Source organism: Schistocerca americana, chromosome 7, assembly GCF_021461395.2.
Source record: "Schistocerca americana isolate TAMUIC-IGC-003095 chromosome 7, iqSchAmer2.1, whole genome shotgun sequence".
In the NCBI taxonomy this organism is placed as follows: Eukaryota; Metazoa; Arthropoda; class Insecta; order Orthoptera; family Acrididae; genus Schistocerca; species Schistocerca americana.
In genome coordinates this window covers 238,274,365-238,297,354 of record NC_060125.1, presented here as the reverse complement: position 1 = coordinate 238,297,354, position 22,990 = coordinate 238,274,365, and the positions used below count along the sequence as shown (strand labels likewise).

The 22,990-nt window shown below is 44.5% G+C and overlaps 1 protein-coding gene across 1 annotated transcript in view; it reads right to left on the bottom strand.

Annotated features, from left to right (window-relative positions):
- Positions 1–11,764, bottom strand: part of LOC124622857 (translation initiation factor IF-2-like) — a 145,964-nt gene extending 134,200 nt beyond the window's left edge. The window contains exons 1-3 of the mRNA XM_047148650.1: positions 11,517–11,764; positions 11,289–11,457; positions 9,035–9,179 (exon numbers count right to left, since the gene is read on the bottom strand). Of these exons, the coding sequence (XP_047004606.1) occupies positions 9,035–9,179; positions 11,289–11,457; positions 11,517–11,764 (562 nt within the window). The remainder of the gene's footprint in view (positions 1–9,034; positions 9,180–11,288; positions 11,458–11,516) is intronic.
- Positions 11,765–22,990: the final 11,226 nt, after the last annotated feature.

The window sequence follows — 22,990 nt, the reverse complement described above, 5'->3', positions numbered from 1 at the left end:
CGCAACACCTCAAACGAGAAATGCAACACCTGGAAACTGTCCTGAGGAGCAATGGGTACTCCACAAATTATATTAGAAGTTTAACAGAGCCAAACACTCGGCGAAGTAAGGAACCAGGAAAAGAAATGTCGGGTACGGCCTTTCTGCCGTACATTCCCAGAGTGACGGACAGAATCGGCCGTATATTGCGCAAACATGGAGTAAAGACGATTTTCAAACCGACAAGGAAGATCAAAGAGTGTCTTAGATCGGCGAAGGAGAAAAGAGACCCACTTGCAATGTCGGGAATATACCGTATACCATGCACATGCGGAAAAGTTTATGTCGGAATGACTGGACGATCCATTAACACCAGGATCAAAGAGCATAAGCGACATTGCAGGTTGGGGCAAGTGGAGAAATCGGCCGTGGCATAGCACGCACTCAATGAGACCGACCACGTAATAAAATTCGCCGACACGGAAGTTCTGTCTGTAGAGAAGCACTATCACACGCGCTTGTTCAGAGAAGCTGTAGAAATACAAAAACACACGAACAGTTTGAACAAGAAAGAGGAAAGCCTTAAGGTAAACGGATCCTGGCTTCCCGTACTGCAGCGAACGACCGTCGCAGGTAGCAAGAGGAGAACCGCACCGGAAATGACCGCGGAGAAGCCCTCGGACGTTGGCGCGCCAGGTACATATAGTCTGCGCCCGCGAGCTCGCCTCCAGTTCACCACCGGCAATGGAGGGTGAAGCTTTGACAATGCCAGCCACTCGTGCTGGCGAAACGTCAGAAAAATCATTAGATGAACGTCGGCCGAAGAACCCGAGACACAAGCCAGTAGGCGGTTTGTCAACAAGTGGCCACGAAAGCCTCAACAATTTTGTAGAGTAGTATCACTTCACGCAATCTTCCTGGTCGTTGTTCTTGGACCGCGTCTGCAAGACGTCTCAGTTGTTGTTGATAAATTTCAACAGTGATGGTTACACCTCAGCGAAGCAATTCGTCGCACATGTCTTTGTACGCGGAGTTGCTGTTTTGTTTGGGCTCAACCAGTCCTTTCTTTTCCTTGTTAGCATATGGACATCAGTATCCATCAGCAGTAACTATAGAGGATAGGAATGGTCGGTGTTGTTCACGAGCCAATTGATGACGAGTAAGCAGAGATGCACGTATGGCTACTCGCCGATTTTTGTGATTATGGATTGGAGCATGCGGTACCCATATACCTAATTTTTGAACCTACCCCATTGCATGCAAATGTCGCACGACGGTGGAATGCTCACATTTCGCAGTTCCCGATCACAGTGACGTGAATCATTCAGTATTAATGCATTTAAACGATATTCATCAAACTCCGAAGGTCTACCTTAACGAGGAGAATCACTAATGTCAAAAATGTTCCTCTTAAAACCAGAAAACAATTTTTTGGGGTGCTGTGTCCAGTGGCATTATCCCCGTGCACGGCGCAAATGTTTTTGGCTGCCCCCGCTGCTGTCACCCCTCTATTGAACATAAACAGCAGAATATGTCGGAAAACTTCCAATTTCTCCACTATGCACAGCTCCGCTCACTATCTCCAATGACAAACAGCAATAATGAACTAGAAATAAAAAATGGTAATGGATAAATAAACCCATAGCAACAGGAATATCAACGTGCAAAACAAAAACTCTACGGACATATGCACCAGCCTAGTAATAAAGACTGCAGGACATTTTTTTATGCTGAATAAATAAGAGTTGCTTAACAGTGAAGTCGTATTGGAAAGAAATCAATAAAATTCGCGAATAGTAGTTTCTAGTGAGTTGACGTTAGAATAAAGGTCTTAAGTAACAACTGGCGTCCTGATGATTAAGGTGTGACTTGGAAACATACATTGATGCAGTAAAAACATTATAAAAGTCAGTAGACAGACTTTATTGTTAAGTTATGCAGTTTTTTACCGCCTCGGCTTGCGATGACGAGCTGCTTCGGCTGCCATAAGATAAACTGGCCATGACTGTTTTCAGGAGTAATGGATAAAGTGGTAACGATATCTTGTCTAAAGTAAGTACGAGAACCCTGGATGTAGCATAATTATAAAGTTTATAATCTGACAAAGGAACCAGCCGAAAGTATGGTACAAAACAGTTGTTTAACCCTTGATTACCCCGCTTTGCCCAACTGCAAATCACATTTTGAACTGGATTTTCTCTGCTGTCACTGCTTTACTTCTCTGAACTGAACGAGTATCGGTGAATGTCACCGCATACACGCAGTTTCGCAGGTAGTCTATTCGAAGAGGCGAAAAAATGTCTTAAAATTGTAGGTGAAATATTTTCCTATATTCCTTGTCCAAACCTGCACATGAAAATAATTACTAATGGTCTTTTATGAAAACTACAGAACGAAGAATTAAAACAAACTATGGCCGCTTCGGCTTCCTATACAGACTTTCTTGCTTTCCTACTGGTTTTTCGTTTTGTCGTAGTTAATGATTCAATGATCTAAGACAAGCAAAAAGTTTTTCGTTCAAAATTTGGTAAACTTTTTTCCGCATAAACATTCAAGAAATGTGGTGATAACCTACGTGGTGCATGTTTCTGTGCGATGCGATTGACGTTTAATTATATCGCTTTGCCAAAGAAGTATTTTGCTGTGTCCAAGAACTCTATATAGCAGCTGTAACTTAACATCTTCACTAATTTAGCACATTTCAGACAAATATTTTTATCACTTATTTGAGTGTGAGTTGTCACAAAAGTCAGTATGGTATGTACTCAAGCAGTTTTTTTGGAATTAGACGATACTGATACAGTGCATGTGTCGAAATGTGGAAATTTTAAAATGTACAACATAAATGGACTTAAACGTATCGCACATTAATAGCCACCACGTACGTTGTCGCCACAATTCATGTTTTATTAACTTCGGGAGCATTGTATGTATGTTTAGGCAAAGCAAAAAAAAGTTAAGAATAAAAAAATTCTCGTAACTTTAACTAATTTTGAACGAAAATCTTTTTGTTTACCTTAGTGCGTAAAAGCATTAATGACTGCTTACCTTCCATGATAAGCTAGAAAGTAACGACGCAAATTTCTTGAAAAATTTTTCTAGTGTTGAGTACAATTTTTGATAGTATAAAGAGTTAACTGGAAGGAAAAGAAGTTCTCTTGACATTACTGAATGATCTACAAATACCAGATAGCCGTGCTATTGATATGTGCCATCACATAAATATGCTTATATAAAAATATTTCCGATGTTTGTGCTATCCCAACAATTGCAAGTTCGTCTCAGCAGCTGAGAACCTTTGTGGAACGCAAACATCCGAATGTTGAAGTGTTAAGTGATGAAGTCATGTTCATTACTGAGATCTGTGCTCCAGACAAATTTCCAGCAATAACGTAACTGAAGACATCAATGAAACGGTAAAAACTGAAATAAATGAATCTTTCTCTACAGCGTTAAATTTCGGTACATGACCCCACTGCCACATCCAGGAAATAATCCTCATCACATTTCGGATTAATGTACATGTAACTAATGCTCGTGATGGTGACAGCATACTGCCGAAACGCTCTTGCTAGCAATTACTTGTAAAATTGACTGATACTGTAATAATTACTTCATAAAGCAGTAAATAGACTCTCTCAAACCGTACTTGTGGCTGGCTGCTGTTTCAAATAAAGGTCTTAGACAAGGCTGCAGTCTCTCCATAACATTTTTTTTTTAAAAAAAATCTGTGTGTATGACGTCACAGATGGAAACAAACTCAAAGGTATGGTATAGTATTTTGACCGCGGTGTTGATTACATAGTTTTATATGCACACGATGTTGTTAGTGTGCGACGAACAGAAGACAATTTACGAAGAGCGCTATATATCTTAAGAAATATAGTAGAAGAATATGGACTGATATTATCTCCACACAAATCAGAAGTATTGGCATTTCTGGGTAACACGTGATAAGATCCCAAATTAACATAAATAGTAAACTGTTGAAACAGGTAGACACCTTTATCTTGCGTGTGAAATATCCCCGATGTAGCAACAAAATTTTGCTAATTTAGACATACAGTGCCTACAGAAAGTTTAGCGTCTGATCTAAATTTCGTTGAATCCGTGTGTGTTCCTAAAGAAACAGCATTTCAGTCAATGTTTAACATGATGTTATTAGATACCTTAACTGTGGGTTTTCAGTTAAAATTTCACTACTCTAGCTCTAATACTTCTGGAGAGGGAACGTTTTACGCTTTGTACACGGGCTCGACAACTCCTGTTTTCTTAGTCTAAAGTCTTACAGTCATGACTTTTACAGCTGTTTTAGTACAACGTAGTAATCGCAAAAATAAGAACACAATCTGGTAAAAAAAGACCCAACTCATTTGGTCGTCTGTCCATAGAAGTCGTATAAAACCACAAAGGGAACTAAACGGAAGCTTTATAAAACAATGGCGTTACCGGTAGTATTACATGGAAGTGAGGTGTGTGTACTCTCGAAGAAAGACAGAAGGAAAACTGCGTAAAAACATATAAAATCTCTCAGGGCAGGCAAAGGCTGCAAACTGATGTGAAAATTCGAAACACAGAAATAAGATAAAAGCTACAGATTATCTGTTTGCAAATAAAACCTAAAAAACAAACTCAACTGCAATTTAGAAAGAATGCAACGAGATTGTCTACCTAGAATCGCCATGAACGTCAAGCGCACTGGGTAGCGAACTGTTGGCTGAAAGAGAACAAGGCTGTTCCCGGGACTCCATGAAGTAACGATGAGGATTCAGTCGAATGAAGCTATGTAGTCTCTGTGGCCAGGTCAGCTGCATGAATACTTTTCTTTGGCTCTCCCCGTTTTTGAGTGATTTCACATACATAGTTTTTCACTCTTTTCTATTTTACATAAACCTTGATTAACGATGCCAATTTTTTTTATACAGACAAAGAACGTATAGTATTTCAAGGAAAGGTGAATAAAAATTACATTTCTAAAGACGACGTGTTTTCAAAATTTATTTAAATACAAATTTTATCTTCTGGCATTAAATATGGATTCTTGGTTGGTTTTAAAAGGCTAACAACTGGCGTTAAATTATAAATTTATTCTTAAATAAGTCAGCAATCACGTTTTTATTTAAGTTTATTGAAACACTGTCTCTCTTCTTTGTAGTTTTCCACTCATTAGCGACAATTTTCTTTCTTTCGGCAAATACTGAGGTTATGTGAACAAAAATCATACGAGATACACATTTATTTATTTGTTTGGTGACTTCATCACTTGCTTTTAAAGTATATACTGTCACTTTTCAGTCACTTTAAGTATATTCTGTCACTATCTGTCATCATTCGTCAATTTGCTCTGAATTTCTTTAATTAATAGAGTTTCAGAATGCGAATCATTCTTGCAGATAATGTATATCGCACTGAATTTATTTTGAGGGTAATTCTTTGAAATGTCACACGATTTCTTCCATTCGCTCGCCACTGAGCGTTTCGGTATCTTGCGAGTCACATAGCTCACTAGTAAGTTAACGACTGCTCATAAATATGGACGAAAAACTGAACTGAACGCTACTTATTGGCATTCAATAAAAATCAAATATATGCATGATGAAAACTGTGACAACGCGCGACAACAGTGAGCAGTCAGCAATAATGACTTAAAAATGCCAAAACGTTGCAATGTTTTCGTTGAGAAGTGAATGCGCCGGATTGCGTCGACTGCTTCCATTCAATAGCTACCATCACTATCATAAAGTGAAGATAACGATGATAAGTAGAGCCTAGATTTCCATGCATTTTTTGGCCAGCTGGGAAGTAAATTCATCGATATGACTGCATGAATTTAAATTGCTTACAATACAATTTTTCTGGACTCAGCTATATATTTTCATATCTTTCATTGTAGCACATTTTACTGTTTTTTTATATCAATTACGCCAAAAGTGCAGAAAATGAGTAATTACGCGAATTTTGTTACAGCCTGTAACCTCATAGTATGCTCAAGTGCCCTACTTTGGCTAGGCAGATGTCGGCAGAGGCCGATATACTTAGCCAATAAATTTAAAAAAAGAGTCCCACTGTTATTAAGCGACTCAGTAACTTATATAAGTAAGGCCGAGACAGCAATTAAAATATATTATCCTAAATTAAAGCACGTTACGTGTTCAACTCGTATGTTACATCGTGTAGCTGAAACAGTACATCTAAAATGTGAAAATGTGAATATGCTGTTGCTCTCCACAAATAAGGTAAATAGATGCACGATATACAAAGGTTGGATAATTCTGACAACATTAACTCATACGCTGATTTTTTTTCATACTGAAGATATTCTGTCCGTATTGCCGCATTTGGAGATATACTGCCAGATTTAGCTTTGTCACCACAACCTGTTTTAACCAGATGGGGTACCTGGATAAATGCTGCAAACTTAAACTCTGTCAATTTTGATGAAGTTAAGTCGGCAAGAGACCGTAAATTACATAACACTCATCAAGATACCATCTGTCTGCTTCATACTAGTGAAAAGCTACGTAATTTATCTTTCCGCTTTGGGCCGTAGACATTTTCGAAGCCACTAATGCAATTTACATCAAATTTACGGAAGTGGTATTGAAGAAACAGATTTGAAACAAGATCTGACTTACATTAAATACGATTTTGCGTATTTGTCTACAGCGACAACGAAGTTGGAAGCCACAGGTAACTGGCGGAATCTCTAACGATTATTGAAGATGTTGAAGAACGGAGTGTTGCAACAGAAGTTGAGATAAGGTTATCTGATCAAATTCTGATTTTGGGTTTATGAAGCTGACAAAAAAATTTATGGCAAAAAGTAAGTCTTTCAATTTGACATTGTCCGAAATTTCGTCAGTTAAGTATGTATGTGTCACTTTTTGTAACGTGGAAACGCCATTTTCGATGTGCAAAAATTTGTCTGAAGCGCATGAGGAAAGTAAAGAAAATTTACAGTTGGTTTTTTACTGTTTTAGAAGAAACTTGAAATAAATACAGAACTGAATTTTGATGCTGCATATTTTTATTGTTTTGCTGCTACGATTTTATTATTTTTTTAAGTACCGGTATCTTTTGCGTGAAAGTACCGAAGGTATTGCTGTATAATGAGGTAGTGTTACGAATGTGTGCATTTTACCGGTTGATTACAGAGTTCAAAGAAACAGTTCTCGTACTGAGAATATCACTGGCAATGAAAATAACCTAAAGTATCTGTAATGTAAATTTGAGTTTGTACGACTACTTACATGTGGTTCCGATATGAAACCAATGGGTGTGTACTATTCTGAATTTTGTAACTGAATATATAATTTATTGAATTTATGCCAGTTGTTGCTTAGCACTTAGCTTGTTGCTTAGCAATACAATTTGGTTTAGGCATTATGAGTTAGTGGAAGTTTCAAGATGTGGGATTGCGTTTAGGAAAAATGCGACACTGCTTTCAAACATACCACATGAGACTGCACGTTCGTGTAGTGTCAAAGTGAACCACCGCCTTAGAACAACTGATTGATTGGTTGGGGAATGATGCAACTAGTCACAAGCACATATAAAACGTTTTATTTCAATGCGATGATCGATTTCGGGCTACCACGTCCATCTTCAGATGCCGAATACTTTCAGTTGAGCTACATAGCTGTTTTGGTTAGCAGCATGTCGTCTATTCCTGCACTGCACAAGACCATTTGAACCATTTAGAGCCACGTTATGGGTTGATTCATTAATTAAAACATGCTAAAGTGCTTCCATTTATTTAAATATAATTTGAAAAAGTTGTATTCACGTACATAAGTTCCAATAGATGGCTATTTTATTTGTTACGCTAGATATGCTTCTCCAAGATCACGCATATCTACATGTACATCCATACTCGATAAACCACTGTGAAATGCATGACAGATGGTACGTCCAATTGTACCACTTATTAGAGTTTCTTCCCGTTCCATTCAAGTGTGGGGCGGGTGAAGAATAAGAGATTAAATGCCTCCGCGTGTGCTGTAATCTTGTACTTACGATCCCTACGGGAGCGACATGTAGGGGGTGTGATTCTTAGAGTCGTCATATAAAGCCGATTCTTGAAACAATTTTTGGTAAACTTTCTCGAGATAGTTTACGGCGATCTTCAAGAGTCTGCAAATTCATTTTCTTCAGCATCTAAGTGACACTCTCCGATTGGTCAAACAAACCTGTGACCATTCGTGCTTGATAAAATTGTTAACGTCAATGTTGAGCGTCACGCACTTGCTTATACACTCGATGCTTTCGTTTAAAATGCAAAGATTATCCATTAAGCAAAAATATAAAGATACCATTTACCAGAAATAGAACATTTTAGAAGTATTTGTGGCTGGTTGCGTCCTTTAACAATTAGCATTAAAGACTGCGGAATTCACAAGAGCCCAACATGTGTGAAATAAAATTGTTTACTTTTGCCAGTTTCTTCTTGTATTCGTTGCTTACGTGATAATATCTGTATTATGTGAAAAATTTCGAAAATATTTTTTTCGTGTTGTTGGGACTTAAGGATGAATACCCGCCAGGTTAGCCGAGAGCGCTAATGCACTGCTTCCTGGAGTCGGGTAGGCGCGCCGGCCCCGGATCGAATTAACGACGAGGGCCAGTGTGCCGGCCAGCCTGGATGTGGTTTTTAGGCGGTTTTCCACATTCCTCTAGGTGAATACCGGGCTGATCCCCACGTCCCGCTTCAGTTATACGACTCACAGACATTTGAAACACGTCTGCACTTTTCCACGCTTTACACTAGACGCAGGCAGACTGGGTAGTCTGATTCCGTCCCGGGGGGTACGGGGTGGCGGCAGGAAGGGCACACGGCCACCCCTTCACATTAACATGCCAAATCCGGATTAACCACGCCAACACCGAGCACAGTGCGGGACAAAGGCGATAGCGATAGGACTTTAAGGAAGAATGCATGCATTTTTTGCTATTTCATAGTGCACGAAAATGCGGGCTATATTGATAAGGTTGAAGAGACACTCAACAGGGTAAGAGCTGACGCTGCGTTACGAGGTAGTAGGACTGCGGGGCTTACCCTGGAGGTTCATGGCGGGGAAGACGGCGGGCGGCGGCTGCGGCCGCTGGGCCCCGGGCCCGGCGCCGCCCATGACGCAGGGCGGCGCGTGGTGGTGCGGCACGCCGACCACGGGCTGCGGGTTGTAGGCGCGGTAGCGGTAAGGCTGCGCGCACGGGCCGCCCACCGACAGCTCGCCGCCCACGCCGACGCCGCCCCCGTAGCCGCAGGCCAACCCCACGCCCACGCCGCCGGGCACGTCCACGGCCGCCGCCGCAGCGTCGAAGCCCGCGGCGGCCGCCGCTGCCGCCTGGTTCAGGTACGAGTAGTCCATCTGGAGACCTCGCCGGCCGCTACTGAGCCGCCTCCTCCGCGAACGACTGGTGACCCGACAGTCTTACCGCTCACTCGGCCACATCACGGCCCAAAACCACACATTCGTCTCACAAAATTGTCCACTCGGCCCCTCGCTGGACTCTCTCGTCAGTTACCCTCACTTTCCACACTGGCCGAACTCGAGAGGAGACCTCGTCCCTTCAGTTCCTCCTGCAATCTTCCAAACTGAAGTCCTCAGGCACCTTCCTTACATTCCTCAGCATCTAGACCTAAGCGGATCACCCCGGTCACTCCTCTGACACTAATACGGAGTGTATACACCAGCTGAATCCTCCGACAGAAGCTCGACTAGTAGCATAAAAACTCTTCCCCTTTAAAATCTTCCAGTCTCTTCTGCAGTACAGTGCTGGTGCAGTTGATCCCCTCAATACACCTTCTCTCGTTGTGTTCTTCAGTATCTCATCACCATTCGAATGTCCATCTGGATGGAGATCCAGCCGATGTTCTCCAGAGTGGCTTGAAAGTGCCGAACGCGGATTTGAAGCTTGCAACTGTGCTGGACACTAACACTTCCAAACAAATGTCTTGAAGAAAATGGCTCTATACTTCACAAAAGACTCAACAAAACCTGCTACTCTTGACTGGCCAGTGGTGATATGGAGAATGAATACTGCAGCAACAGAGTAAACCTTAGGCTGTGGCCAACTGCCAGCAGAAGCTTCGAGCGTATTGATGTCCCAGTCGTACAGTTGTGTCTGAGATTCTAACTGGGTAACCTCATTCCTAGCCCCTGTCCATCTACACTCCTACTGTTCACCACTGTCCAACAGTTTCCTGGTCACAAAGTGAGTGGCCGCAGATATGGAGTAAATCGGCAATTCCTGACCTGCTCAGTGATCCAACTGCTGAAACTCTTCTTCCAATCTGGCTCCTGTAGCACTAGCAACAACCTGCTTGATTACTGGCGAGATTTCCAACGGACTGTCTTGAGTAGTTAATGGCCTAATGATCCAAATGTTGGAACCTTGTCTTCCGACTGGGATTCTGTAGCACTAGTGACAAGCTGGTTGATAACTGCCGACGTTTGCGAAAGACTGTTACGAGAATTGATGGCCTAATGGTCCAACTCTTTCAAAATTGTCTTCTGGTTGAGATTCTGTAGCAGTTCTGACAACCTGTTTGATAACTAACGAGATTTCCGACGGAGGGTCCTGAGTGGTTAACGGCCCAGTGACACTCTTCTTCCAATTAGGGTTACGTAGCACTAGTGACAACTGGTTCGATAACAGGAGTGTCCCGAGTGGCAAATAGATAGCCTCGTGCCTGGTTAAACTAACTGGCTAATCTCAGTGCACTCGATACAACAGCCAGGTCGCAGCAGGGATGAAGAACGGATTGTCACCTTAAAGGCCCGGCTGAAGCAGTCCACCGCGTCCTTCACCTAGAGAACAGCACTTTGGAGGTCAGGGACTTCCCCCCACAGGTTTGACACCCCTGACGGCGCGGCCGCTAATTCCGGCGGGCGCAAGGGGGTGTAACGCGGTTAGCCGGCCGTGTATAAACTAGTCATAAAGCGTCGCCCGTCTCGCGGCCGCAGCCAGCAACAGATTACGGCCCAAACCGGATTCGACGTGGCGCGAGGAAATATTAAGTTAAAGACGGAGAGGGGTGGTGGTGCTGGAGAGATCGGCAGACGCGAGAGAGAGAGAAAGGGAGGGGCGGGAGGAGGAGGGGGGCGGTCGGCGAAGGAGAGGAAAAGAAAGGAAGCAAGGCGCGCCCCCGGCCCGCTATAAGAAGCAATAAATTAATAAATAAAGCGCGGCCCGGCTGAGAGCCGCGTCTTGCCCGAGCGCCTAATTGGATGACGGCCCGGGGCCAGCGGCAGCGGCGGCGGCGGCAGGCCGGTTCGCCTCGGCCGATATCAGATTATGGCGATTACGGGTAATATCGGCGCAGGGCAGCGCGGCGCGGCGCAGCGGATCGGCGGCGGCGACTGGGCGCCGGAGGCGGATGCGTCGCGACGCTGCCGGCGAAGAGGCCACTCGGCGCTCGGCGGGGCTCGGCTGCGTTCGCCGACGGTGCCGCTGCTGCTGCTGCTACCGGCGGTGCTTCGCCGCCGCGACGCCGAAATCAAATGATGAGCCTAATTCAATAACGCCGCCCGGACCGGCGGCGCGAGGGGGACGGGCGGGGGAGTCCCGCAGGCGGGGCGCGCTCCGCGGCCGCCGGCCAATGGCGGAGCGCGGTGCGGCGCAGAGGCCCGCGGTTGGGCGTGCCGGCGCGTGACGTCAGCGGGCGCGGCGCGGGGTGGGGGCCGCGCGCGCCCCGGGCGGCGGCGCAGACCCGGAGCAGGAGCGGCAGCGCGTGTTTACACTGGACGGAGAGGCGCGGCGCGACGGCGCGTAATTTATTCATTAGCAGCTATTGCGCATTCAGAAGAGCGGCGCGCGGCCGTGTTCTCTTCTTGGTGGACAATGCGCCGGCCGCTTAGCTCCCCACACGATCAAATAAACATGCGCGCAAAGCGGCCGCACTCGTTACAATCATCGTGTGTCGCGCCCGCGCTGAAGGGAGCCGAGAAACAAAGCTCTCTCTCGTCTGTTCGTGCTCGTGTTCGTGTGGGTTGGGGAAAGGCAGAAGGAGGCGGGGGACGGCTTGCGAGTTGGGGGTGTTCAGTTAGCTCGTAACCCCGGCAGACGTCGAGTCCCGCATGAAGCTCTGTAGATAAGTAGCAATCCTCCACGTCAGAGGAGAAGCTTCACGCAGGCGGCTTTCTGCCAGATGACAGGTTTCAGATTCTGCTCACGGTACCCACGGTTAGGGGTGTACCAAGGCCTTACGATAATTATTGTCTGTTAAGAAGGCTTCGCTAGAGAAAGAAGCTTCAAATGTATGTACGTTTGTGGACAGATACAAAAATGGTTCAAAGGGCTTTGAGCACTATGGGACTCAACTTCTGAGGTCATCAGTCCCCTAGAACTTAGAACTACTTAAACCTAACTAACCTAAGGACATCACACACATCCATGCCCGAGGCAGGATTCGAACCTGCGACCGTAGCGGTCTTGCGGTTCCAGACTGTAGCGCCTAGAACCGCACGGCCACTCCGGCCGGCGACAGATACATCAAACTAGTTTTCGGACTGAAGACCACAACAACACCACCACCACCACCACCACCACCACCACCACCAACAACAACAACAACAACAACGACGACGGCGACGACGACAACTACTACTTTGATTTTTATATATGATGAAATCCAAGCAGAAGGGGGGGTGGAGATAAACATACAAAGTATTTAACAATTCATATTACGGGCTTTTATGGGCTCTAGAAGAGGCTTAGTAGATACGATAGTGGCAAGGAAACCATGTCTGGAAATTTACAGTTTGAATCTCGGAAAACTTTCTTATCCCCCGCCTAACGACACTCTCTCGGCGGAGATAATAAACACAGACCCGTGTGCTGTTTTGAGTCCTCTGGTTCTCTTCTACGTGACGAAGGACGTCCTCTTCATACTAGCACACAACAATTCACTTCCAATTCTTTGTCTGGCTATATTTCTTGTTGATTTGGGGTCCCGAATCGTGGTTCTGGCACTTTTGTTTCACATTTCATCACAATTGATAACGACACACACACACACACACACACACACACACACACACACACAGACACACACACACACACACACACACACACACACACACACACACACACACGGGGTCCGGAATCGTGGTTAATGAAACACACATGTTTGATAAACCAAACACAACTGGTACTTCTGCAAAACACACGATTCCGCGTCGCACGAAGTACCATAATCATGGAGATCGGCCAACAGCAATAGCCACTAATAAATGTATGAAGCTGGAACTCTTTGTTGCATTAATTATAAAGCCCACTTATTAGTTTATGCAGTGGGTTATGCTGTATGATTATTATTGTATTGTGTTGAATAAAGATTTTTTTAAAAAAGAAGAAAAAGAAAAATACCTGAAATTCATCATTGATACTAAGTCACTACAGTCATAAATACAACTATTTAATCTAATGTTGTAGCGTAGCGCCTGGGTTAACGTTTAAACTTTACGTTTGAAAGATCGTACATTCGAATCTCGACAAATGTAGCGTATCTATTTCAAAATGGTTCAAATGGCTCTGAGCACTATGGGACTTAACATCTGAGGTCATCAGTCCCCTAGAACTTAGAACTAATTAAACCTAACCAACCTAAGGACATCACACACATCCATGCCCGAGGCAGGATTCGAACCTGCGACCTTAGCGGTCGCGCGCCTCCAGACTGTAGCGCCTAGAACCGCTCGGCCACCCCGGCCGGCCGTAACTATTTAATCTAATGTTGTAGCGTAGCGCTGTGGTTGACGTTTAAAATTTACGTTTGAAAGATCGTACGTTAGAATCTCGACAAATGTAGCGTAATACTTTTATTTCTGAATCTTATCTTATGAGTGGTTGTTATTTTTATTCAGTTAATTGGTTTAAATGTAATGTTTTTTTTATTTCTAATTCTTTGGCACGTTGTTTCCATCATCTTACTGACTTTTTTTATTTGCTCTTATTTTTCTTTTTTCGTCTGGAATTTGCCTGTGTCGCCTATAACCTGCAGCCAAGTGCGAACGATTACTGCTCATAGTTTAGTAACACTTCAGCTCGTGTTCCTAGTTTCTGGTAAACTATAGCGAGAAATTACAGTTTGCTTTTGGCGCTGAGACTTAATATTTCCTGTGTTGAGTTTCCTCGTAGAGGTTAGTTTCAATCGCCACGAATGAAGCGATCGTGATGTTATTTTTGCCGCGGGCTGCTGACCGCCATTTTTAGCGGAAACAATGCGGCTAGGTTTAGTTTAAATTCAGTGCAACAAAACCCGTCGCCTGCAAAATTCAGTCATTGGTAACATTAAATCAGTTGTTAACAGAGCACCTCGCATACTTCGCGGCCGCCACTTCCAACACAGCTGTGCGTTACACGTTCATTGTGAAGTGAGCCGCCGTTGTGTGTCTCTTAGAACGGTGCGGTACCCGGCGGCCGTTGTGGCAACACTGTAGCGGCAAGTGACAGACGTCAGCTACCATGAAATATTGAACAGACTATAGTTGCGAACGTATCAGCTTCTCGAAGCCGATAATGGTATGAGATGTCATAATTACAACAGGGACTGACAACACCGCCCTCTTCTCAGTTTGTGTGCGCACTGTGAAGCAGGAGATTCGAAAGTGATCCGATATTCAAACTTATTTTATACCCAAACGGTACATTTTCGGACATGAGTTCTTATCCAAAAATTTATCGTCTTGTAAGGTGGCTACAATTTCGCACCTTACAAGCACTCATCCACACACTTTGCCGTGATCTACAAACACAATTAGGGATCATGTGATAGGCTGCACACCGTATATGTGAATATATAAAGGAGACTGACATTGTCACGTACGTCTTGAAAATAATAATTAACGCTTATTGCATGAAAGGTGACAGAGTAATGAATGATTGCTTAGTAGAGGATGGAAATGAAACGGCAGGCGGAACTGAAGCCCTGGGTGGAAGGCCCACACAGGTGTGTTGGACCTGCTTGAACACAGGAAGCAGCAAGATGGATGTTGGGACACCTGAGCGCTGGGGCACAATAGAGTCGCGACTGGTTGGTTTGGTAGCCGAACCTGAAGGATTATATTTCAGAAACTACGGAAATCTTGGACGCAGGGGAGAGGAACGAAGAAGCGGCACCTCGGAAACTACGCAGGCTGGGTTATTTCCAACGATTTTTACTCAGAAGCGTACCATTGTACGAGTACAGGTTTTTCCTCGCAAACTTTCCGCGCTGGACGGCAAAAGACTAAAATATGGTTGGTCGGCGTTCGGAAGAATCTGTAGAGAGAGAGTATATTCCGTGGTTTCGGGAATATGAATAGTTTTCGGAATCACGAGGGTGGGGAGCCGAGCCTTGTTGGGAAGACAACACTGGAGAGACAAGGTCTTCCGCTGTGAGCGCCCGTGTGTGACGGTCGCTTGATACCAGCTTTGTTGATACAGACGGATTTGCTATCTTTGCTCTCAGGAGAGTTTAGAGAGAGAACAGTTACGAAGAGTATTGTTGCGAACCTATACAATTCTGGACTTCCCCTCCGTGTTGGAAGTCGTCGATGAGCACGCAGCGTTCAGTAATTGAGAGTACTTCCTCTGCCTATACTTACGTTGAGACGTTATATGAACTCCGTCCTTGTGGTTGGGAGATCGCGTTTCTCGTCTGTAGAACACAGAGAGGAGAAGACATTATGAGAGTATATTAGTCAGAGGACCGCCTTCTGCCGTCCTAGTGTTTGAAAGAGTTTATTTGTGGCTGGACTTCTTCTATCGTCGCAGACGAGTACGAGAACCATCACTTTGACGCACCGTACGCAGTACATACGGTGATATCGCAAATTGCTTCGGCTTACTAGGGCTATGAAGCTAAACAGCTGTGATCACGTTAGTTTATTTCCAATGAGGTTCCACACCACCGTAAATCATCTTTGAAAGTAGTGTCTTCTAGTGTTTGGTACGTAGATGATGTCAGTCATTTCGAGTTATTGATATTAGAACGCGCAGTCATAATAAGGGGCGGAATTGGGCAATTGATTAGTAATTTTACTTAGGAAATGTGAACTTTGTAATCTAAAGGTTTTTTATCTACAATAAATATATAAAAAGGAACAACGTTTATCATTTAGTAGGATTAGAGCCTTCATCATTCATTTACGTTTAGATTTAGAGAATTTATAGAATCAAGAGCCCCTAAGATCTGCTTCAGGGGATAGTCAGACAGGGCCAAATCTTCATTGTAGCGTTTATTATTTTCCGTTGCGCACATTCATTTTACACCCGCCTGGAGTAGCATCTGAGTCTAAATACCTTCTACATCTCCTAGAAGTCTGTAATAAGAATTATGAAACAGTACTTGAATGCACAGTGTCTGTTCCTTCAAAAGAACAAACACGACGGAGATCCAGCAACTGCGAAAGGCTATATGTAATTGAAGGGAGATCACTGTTGTCAGCTGCATCGGGACATTAAGCGGAATCGGCGGCGAAAAACGAAAATGCGTACCGGACCGGGATTCGAGCCCGGGATCTCCTGCTTACTAGGCAGGTGTGTTAACCACTGTGCCATCCGGGAGACAGCGTTTCTCGGTCGCCTCACGGCCAATCCACACTCCTATAGAGCGCCATTTACCCGCAGTCCCTGTTCATTAAACTTCTGTTCGCTACTTAGAGATTCCTGCTGGAGGTCGGATATATTTGTGGATTCGCACTGAAGAAAGTGGATCCATTCCCAAGCCAGGCTTATAAAGTATAATGGACAGGCACTGCGGATAGGTGGCCTTCGATGGGAGTGTGGATCGGCCGTGAGGCGTACCGACATAGTCCTTGTAGTTGTGAGAACTCTGTGTCCCTGATGGCGCAGTAGTTACCCCAAATGCCTATTAAGCAGGAGCTCCCGGGTTCGAATCCCGGTTCGGTACACATTGTCGTTCGTCGCAGCTGATTTTGCTTAATATCCCGCTGCAGCTGAGAGAGTGATCCCCTTCAGTTATGAAACAGCCTGTATATACGTATGTTCTTGGATAGGGTCCGCCTTTAGCAAAACACAATTTTGTTTTTTAACCCAAACACGTTTCACTGAAGTTGCAGCATCTTCAGTGGGCTTTTTATTTTATGGCTTTTTTTTACCACATGGTGTGGTTTTTTTGATGTATGTAATCTCCTGAGAAGAATAGGCACAGAGCAGACAATTGAATGACCTACATAAAACAAGAGACCGCAATAAAGGACAACGAAAACAAGTTTAATGAAAAAATTGTTTCATTAATTGTTATGGCCGAATGAGGCCCACTTCAGATTTGACACAGGAATGCAGGGCTGTTGCTGCCAGAGGCGTCAGTTGGAGGACACAGTGCGTGCACTATAATGACGAGCAACGGCTGACGCCAACGCCAGTAATAATTTTGTATTTTGGTGTCCAGTCTGAAGAAGGCCAATTCGGCCGAAACCGAAAACAAGAGCAGGCACGGATCCAATCGCGGCCGCAGTGGCCGAGCGGTTCTAGGCGATTCCGTCCGGGTCGCAGGTTCGAATCCTACCTCGGGCATGGATGTGTGTGATGTCCTTAGGTTATTTAGGTTTAAGTAGTTCTAAGTTCTAGGGGACTGATGACCTCAGATATTAAGTCCCATAGTGCTCAGGGCAGTTTGCACCATTTGAACTCAACCCCCCCCCTTACAAGAACATCTTACTATAAACAATCCCAATTTTTCAAGCAACAATGTCCAGTTTTCTCGGGTAACTTTCGGACAATAAAGTAGCCTGAAAACTAAGTAGCGAAAGTGGCTACTTAGAAAGTACACACATCAAAAATAGGTTTCCAGGATTCCGCTTCCCAGGACTCCTGGAGACAGACGTTGACAATGCATATTGTATCACAGACACAGTCCCTTTGACTTTTCAGAGATGTCACTAATCCCGCCCAAAGATGTAAACAACCATGCATGAGCAGGTCCAGTTAGACGGAGGGTGTCCGACAACCTATCAGTTCAAGTCATTCCACCAGTAAGGATGTACACGACTCGTGTTGTCTGTAGTTCAACCTTGCCTAGATGGTCAATGCCGCGGTTCGATCGCGTTCGCATTGTTACTTTGTGCCAGGAAGGGCTCTAAACAAGGGAAATGTGCAGATGTCTGCGACTGAACAAAAGCGATGTTGTTCGGACATGGAAGTCACAGAGACATGGAACTGTCGATGACATGCCTCGCTCAGACCGCCCAGGGGCTACCACTGCAGTGGATGACCGCTACTTGCGGATTATGGCTCGGAAGAACCCTGACAGCAACGCCACCATGTTGAATAATGCTTTTCGGGCAGACACAGGACAACGTGTTACGATTCAAACTGTGCGTAATCTGCATGATGCGCAACTTCACTCCCAAAGTCCATGGCGAGGTCCATCTTTGCAACCACGACACCATGCAGCGCGGTACAGATGGGCCCATCAACATGCCGAAGGAAAGCTCAGGATTGGTATCACGTTCTCTTCACCGATAAGTGTCGCATACGCCTTCAACCAGACAATCGTCGGAGACGTGTCTGCAGGCAAACGTTCATTCTGAACGCCTTACACACACTGTCCAGCGAGTGCAGCAAGGTGGAGCTTTCCTGATGTTTTGGGGTGGCATTATTTGGGGCAGACGGACGCCGCTGGTGGTCATGGAAGGCGCTGTAACGGCTGTACGATACGTGAATGCCATCCTCCGATCGATAGTGCAACTATATCGGCAGCATATTGGCTAGGCATTCGTCTTCATGGACGACAATTCGCGCACCCATCGTGCACATCTTGTGAATGACTTCATTCAGAATGACGACATCGCTCGAATAGAGTGGCAATCTTGTTCTCCAGAGGTGAACCCTATCGCACCTGCCTGGGATAGATTGAAAAGGGCTGTTTATGGACGACGTGACCCACCAACCACTCTGAGGGATCTACGCCGAATTGCCGTTGAGGTGTGGAACAATCTGGACTAACAGTGCCTTGATGAACTTATGGATAGTATGTCACGATGAATACAGGCATGCATCAGTGCGAGAGGACGTGCTACTGGGTATTAGAAGTACCGGTGTGTACAGTAATCTAGAGCACCACGTCTGAAGATTTCGCTGTATGGTGGTACAACAAGCAATGTGTGGTTTTCATGAGCAACAAAAAGGGCGCAAATGATGTTTATGTCGATCTCTAATCCAATTTTCTGTACGGCTTCCGGAATTGCCGGAACCGAAGTGATGCAAAACTTTTTTTGATGTGTGTAAAAGCGCGTTTATTGAAGCATATAGCAAGGAAAATGTGTCTGTATGATCCTCTACATAAACTGTTCTATGATAAGGTACAAAGGTTTAATTCTGACTTTGTATGTTTTACATGAATGTGCTTGCAACTAAAATTTCCGTGGATCTGATCCTACGGCCTTAACTCCTTCATTAACAGGGAATATAGGTCCCTGCCTTCATCCCTTCTTCCTACTCCTGACATTACGTCGCCCTTACGCTCTTCTCCCAACGACTAAGGCGGACAATACATCGGCAGATGCCACACAGATAATTGCGTCCTCCATGTGTAAAATGCTGTGAAACGTAATCATAATCATTTGCTTGTACCAACATAAAACAGACACTTTAGTCTATTAATTCTGTATAATCACAACGTAATTTAATTCAGATGCATAAGATAACAGCAACTGCTTAATAAATGTGGACCTAGACCTCTCACAAGTTTCAGTACGAGTAGATATCAGCTTTACAGAAATATCTGTTTTCACACTCAACGTTGTAAACAAACCTGCAGTCCTGCAAATATAGGGTGTAAATTTTAAGTTGACAAAGCAGAATAACTCGAAAAATAAGCTTCACACGAAAAAATGTGTAGAATCGAAAGTTGATTATTTTCGAGGTGGACATCTGCTCCCCAAGGAATTTTTTTTCTTCCTGTGCAAAGACACAATGCTGGCGGCCCTGTTGATAAAACCAGACGCAGACGAAGCGTGATGGTTGAATTTCGTTATTTACGAAAGTTTTTAGCTTGAAAGTAGGTTTACCCAATCTACGGCCACCGGGGTACGTTACACGCCTCTAACCGGCTCAGTAGGCAATCCGAATCATGGTTTTTTTTTTTTTCTCAACAGTTTTCTTTTGTGACAGTATTATTTAGCTTGTGTACAGCCATATTTTCATGGACATACTGAACTGTATACCTTGAAGTCACAAAAACTTAAGCGAAATATTACGTGAGAACGATAGCTTATGTCTTGGGGGGGGGGGGGGGGGCACGCTTTCGTTGTCCCAGTTCGAAACAGAGACATCATAATCTAGCGGTTGGCCAGTTCTTTTTGGAAGCTTGGACATGACAGACGCGTCACCAGGGGAGCTTACGCTGTGACGACGTAGTCTACCTATGAAAAGTTTTCATATTCAGTACCCCAGATTTCTTAAAAAATATGTTCAATTAAGTGTAATAACATTCAAACTCAGTATTATATTGCATTGTACGAGGGTCGTTCAATAAGTAATGCCCCACATTTTTTTCTCAGACATATTTAATGTTAAGAGTCAGAATTTGGTAACAATATACATCAACATGTCTTGTCCATGTCCTATTTTTCTACGTTGTCTCTATTACGTTCTATGGCCGTACGACAACGCTGTGGAACAGCATGTATTCCCTACCTCTTGTTTCGTAGGCGTAGCCATGTTTTCACTGCATGACTGACACTCTCGTCACCTTCAAAGTGTGTACCCCGTAGAAAATCTTTAAGCAGGCCAAAGTGATGGAAGTCCCTGGGTGCCAGGTCTGGACTGTAGGGTGGATGAGGCAATGATATCCAACCCAATTTGGTGATGTGTTCCCGGGTTCTCAGAGTTGAGTCTCGATCGTTGCAGATGCAATTTCAATGCTGACCGACAACAGTAGAGCCAATTGTCGAGTTGTGATGCGCCGGTCGGCACGTTTAATGGCATCCGCACGATTCAGCACGTCTAGAGCAGTGGCTGTGACAGGACGTCCCGAGCGCGGCTGATCTGCACTGTTTCTGCATTTCCTGAGGCTGTAGCTTTCTTTACCCACCGCCCAACTGTACTATCAACTGCAGCATCGCCATACACTGCACACAAACCTTTATGGATGTTCACAACGGTTTCTTTTTCTGCGCACAAGAATTCAATAACAACACGCCGTTTGTAACGTGAGTCGTATGTAGACGCCATTTTGACGCTGTACTATACCTCTGCCATCTGCTAGAAGGTTTCGAAACTTTACCGGCGCACAGAGTAAACATCAAATGTGAAGCACCAACAGAGACATTTGTCTATGTATATTAACGGTATATTAACGGCTTTTCAACAAACTTGCATTCCGTAACTTGTACATTTTACAAGTAACTGGTCGGTGAACTAATTCAAATTGAGATCATTACAGGTGAGATGTGGTACTATGGGGAAAGGCAGTATTCGGTGTGGACAGGGCCTTACTCAATTACCGTTGATTGCTCAGTTAAAAAAAAAAATATCACGTACACTTTATTTGGAACCAATTGCATATGAGGTTGACAATACGGAACAATTATCAAATTTGAATGTTATGACAACATCTAATTAAAAATTCTTTAGACAAATTGCATTCACGGCTGAAGGCATTATTGACCAGAAATTCAAATTATTTGAAGGCCCCAATAGTAATTACTCAAAACAATTTGACAGCTGAGGGCCTAGATAGCAAACTCTTACTAAAATCTTATAAAGAAAGGACAATCATATTAAGAGACAATATCTAATTGAAAATTCTCAAGAGAAATTGCATTCACAGCTGAAGGTGTTACTGACAAACACCACAATCTGATCAAATCAAGAGAGAAGTTAGCCTCAGACATTGCTCCAAGGATCGACCTGGTAAAGTCGCTCAACTTCGTAAACGACGAGAGACGCTGCCAAGAGTTGTCTTCACTTAACGGGAGGGCAAGTCAAACTCGTGACAGTTTAAACGCAGACAAATACTCCTGCAAAATCTACCTAATGTTAGGTAACCAGCACAACGACGGAATAACCTAGGCAAGGCGGAACCAGCGGACAGCACTGCGTCATCTGAATCCGGTGTTTAGAACATCAACCAGAAGCAGAAGGAACATCTACGACCAAGGTAATCCAAAAGAACAAAATATCCGAATCACAATAAAGGAGGCTGTCAAACTACACGCCCTACCAGACAGCAGCGGCAAGGCAAGGAAAAGTACACTGCCGCGAAAATACGCCAAACCCCAGGGAAGGTTCAAATGGCTCTGAGCACTATGGGACTTAACTTCTATGGTCATCAGTCCCCTAGAACTTAGACTAACTACTTAAACCTAACTAACCTAAGGACATCGCACAACACCCAGTCATCACGAGGCAGAGAAAATCCCTGACCCCGCCGGGAATCGAACCCGGGAACCCGGGGGTGGGAAGCGAGAACGCTACCGCACGACCACGAGCTGCGGACCCAGGGCAGGTAACTGGAGCATTAGCGGCCACTAGGCAGAAAAATAACGCTGGTTGAACATCAGTAAACACAAGGAATTCAATGTTTAATAATAAAAGGCAGAGGACGGCTAATTAATCTCGCCTACTCCAAACACTCCACTCGTTGGTCTTCGTCTCAGCGACCCCGCGAGCAGCAACACATGAACAAACGGCGTGATCTCAAAATAATGGAGGTTTCACTACTAGGTAAATGTTCACTCAACGCAAACGTCCCGAGTCCGGTAGACAACGAGGTTGTGACCCTCGCAACTACAGCCCCTTAATCCAGCAATGCCTACGTGCCGCCAGCGGTCCCAGCACCTCACTGCTGCTCCGTCCCAACCGAACAACCCGACACACTCCGCCCCGGAAGACACTTGACGTTCCCCCAAAGATAGTACCACTGTACTACATATCTATAACCGCTGCTGCTGCTGCCACTCGTGGACAGACAATGCTGGCAAACGTCGTGGTGCCAGTAAACACCAGACGAAAACGAGACGCCACTATCCCTATTACACTATGCCAACCTAAGAATGGC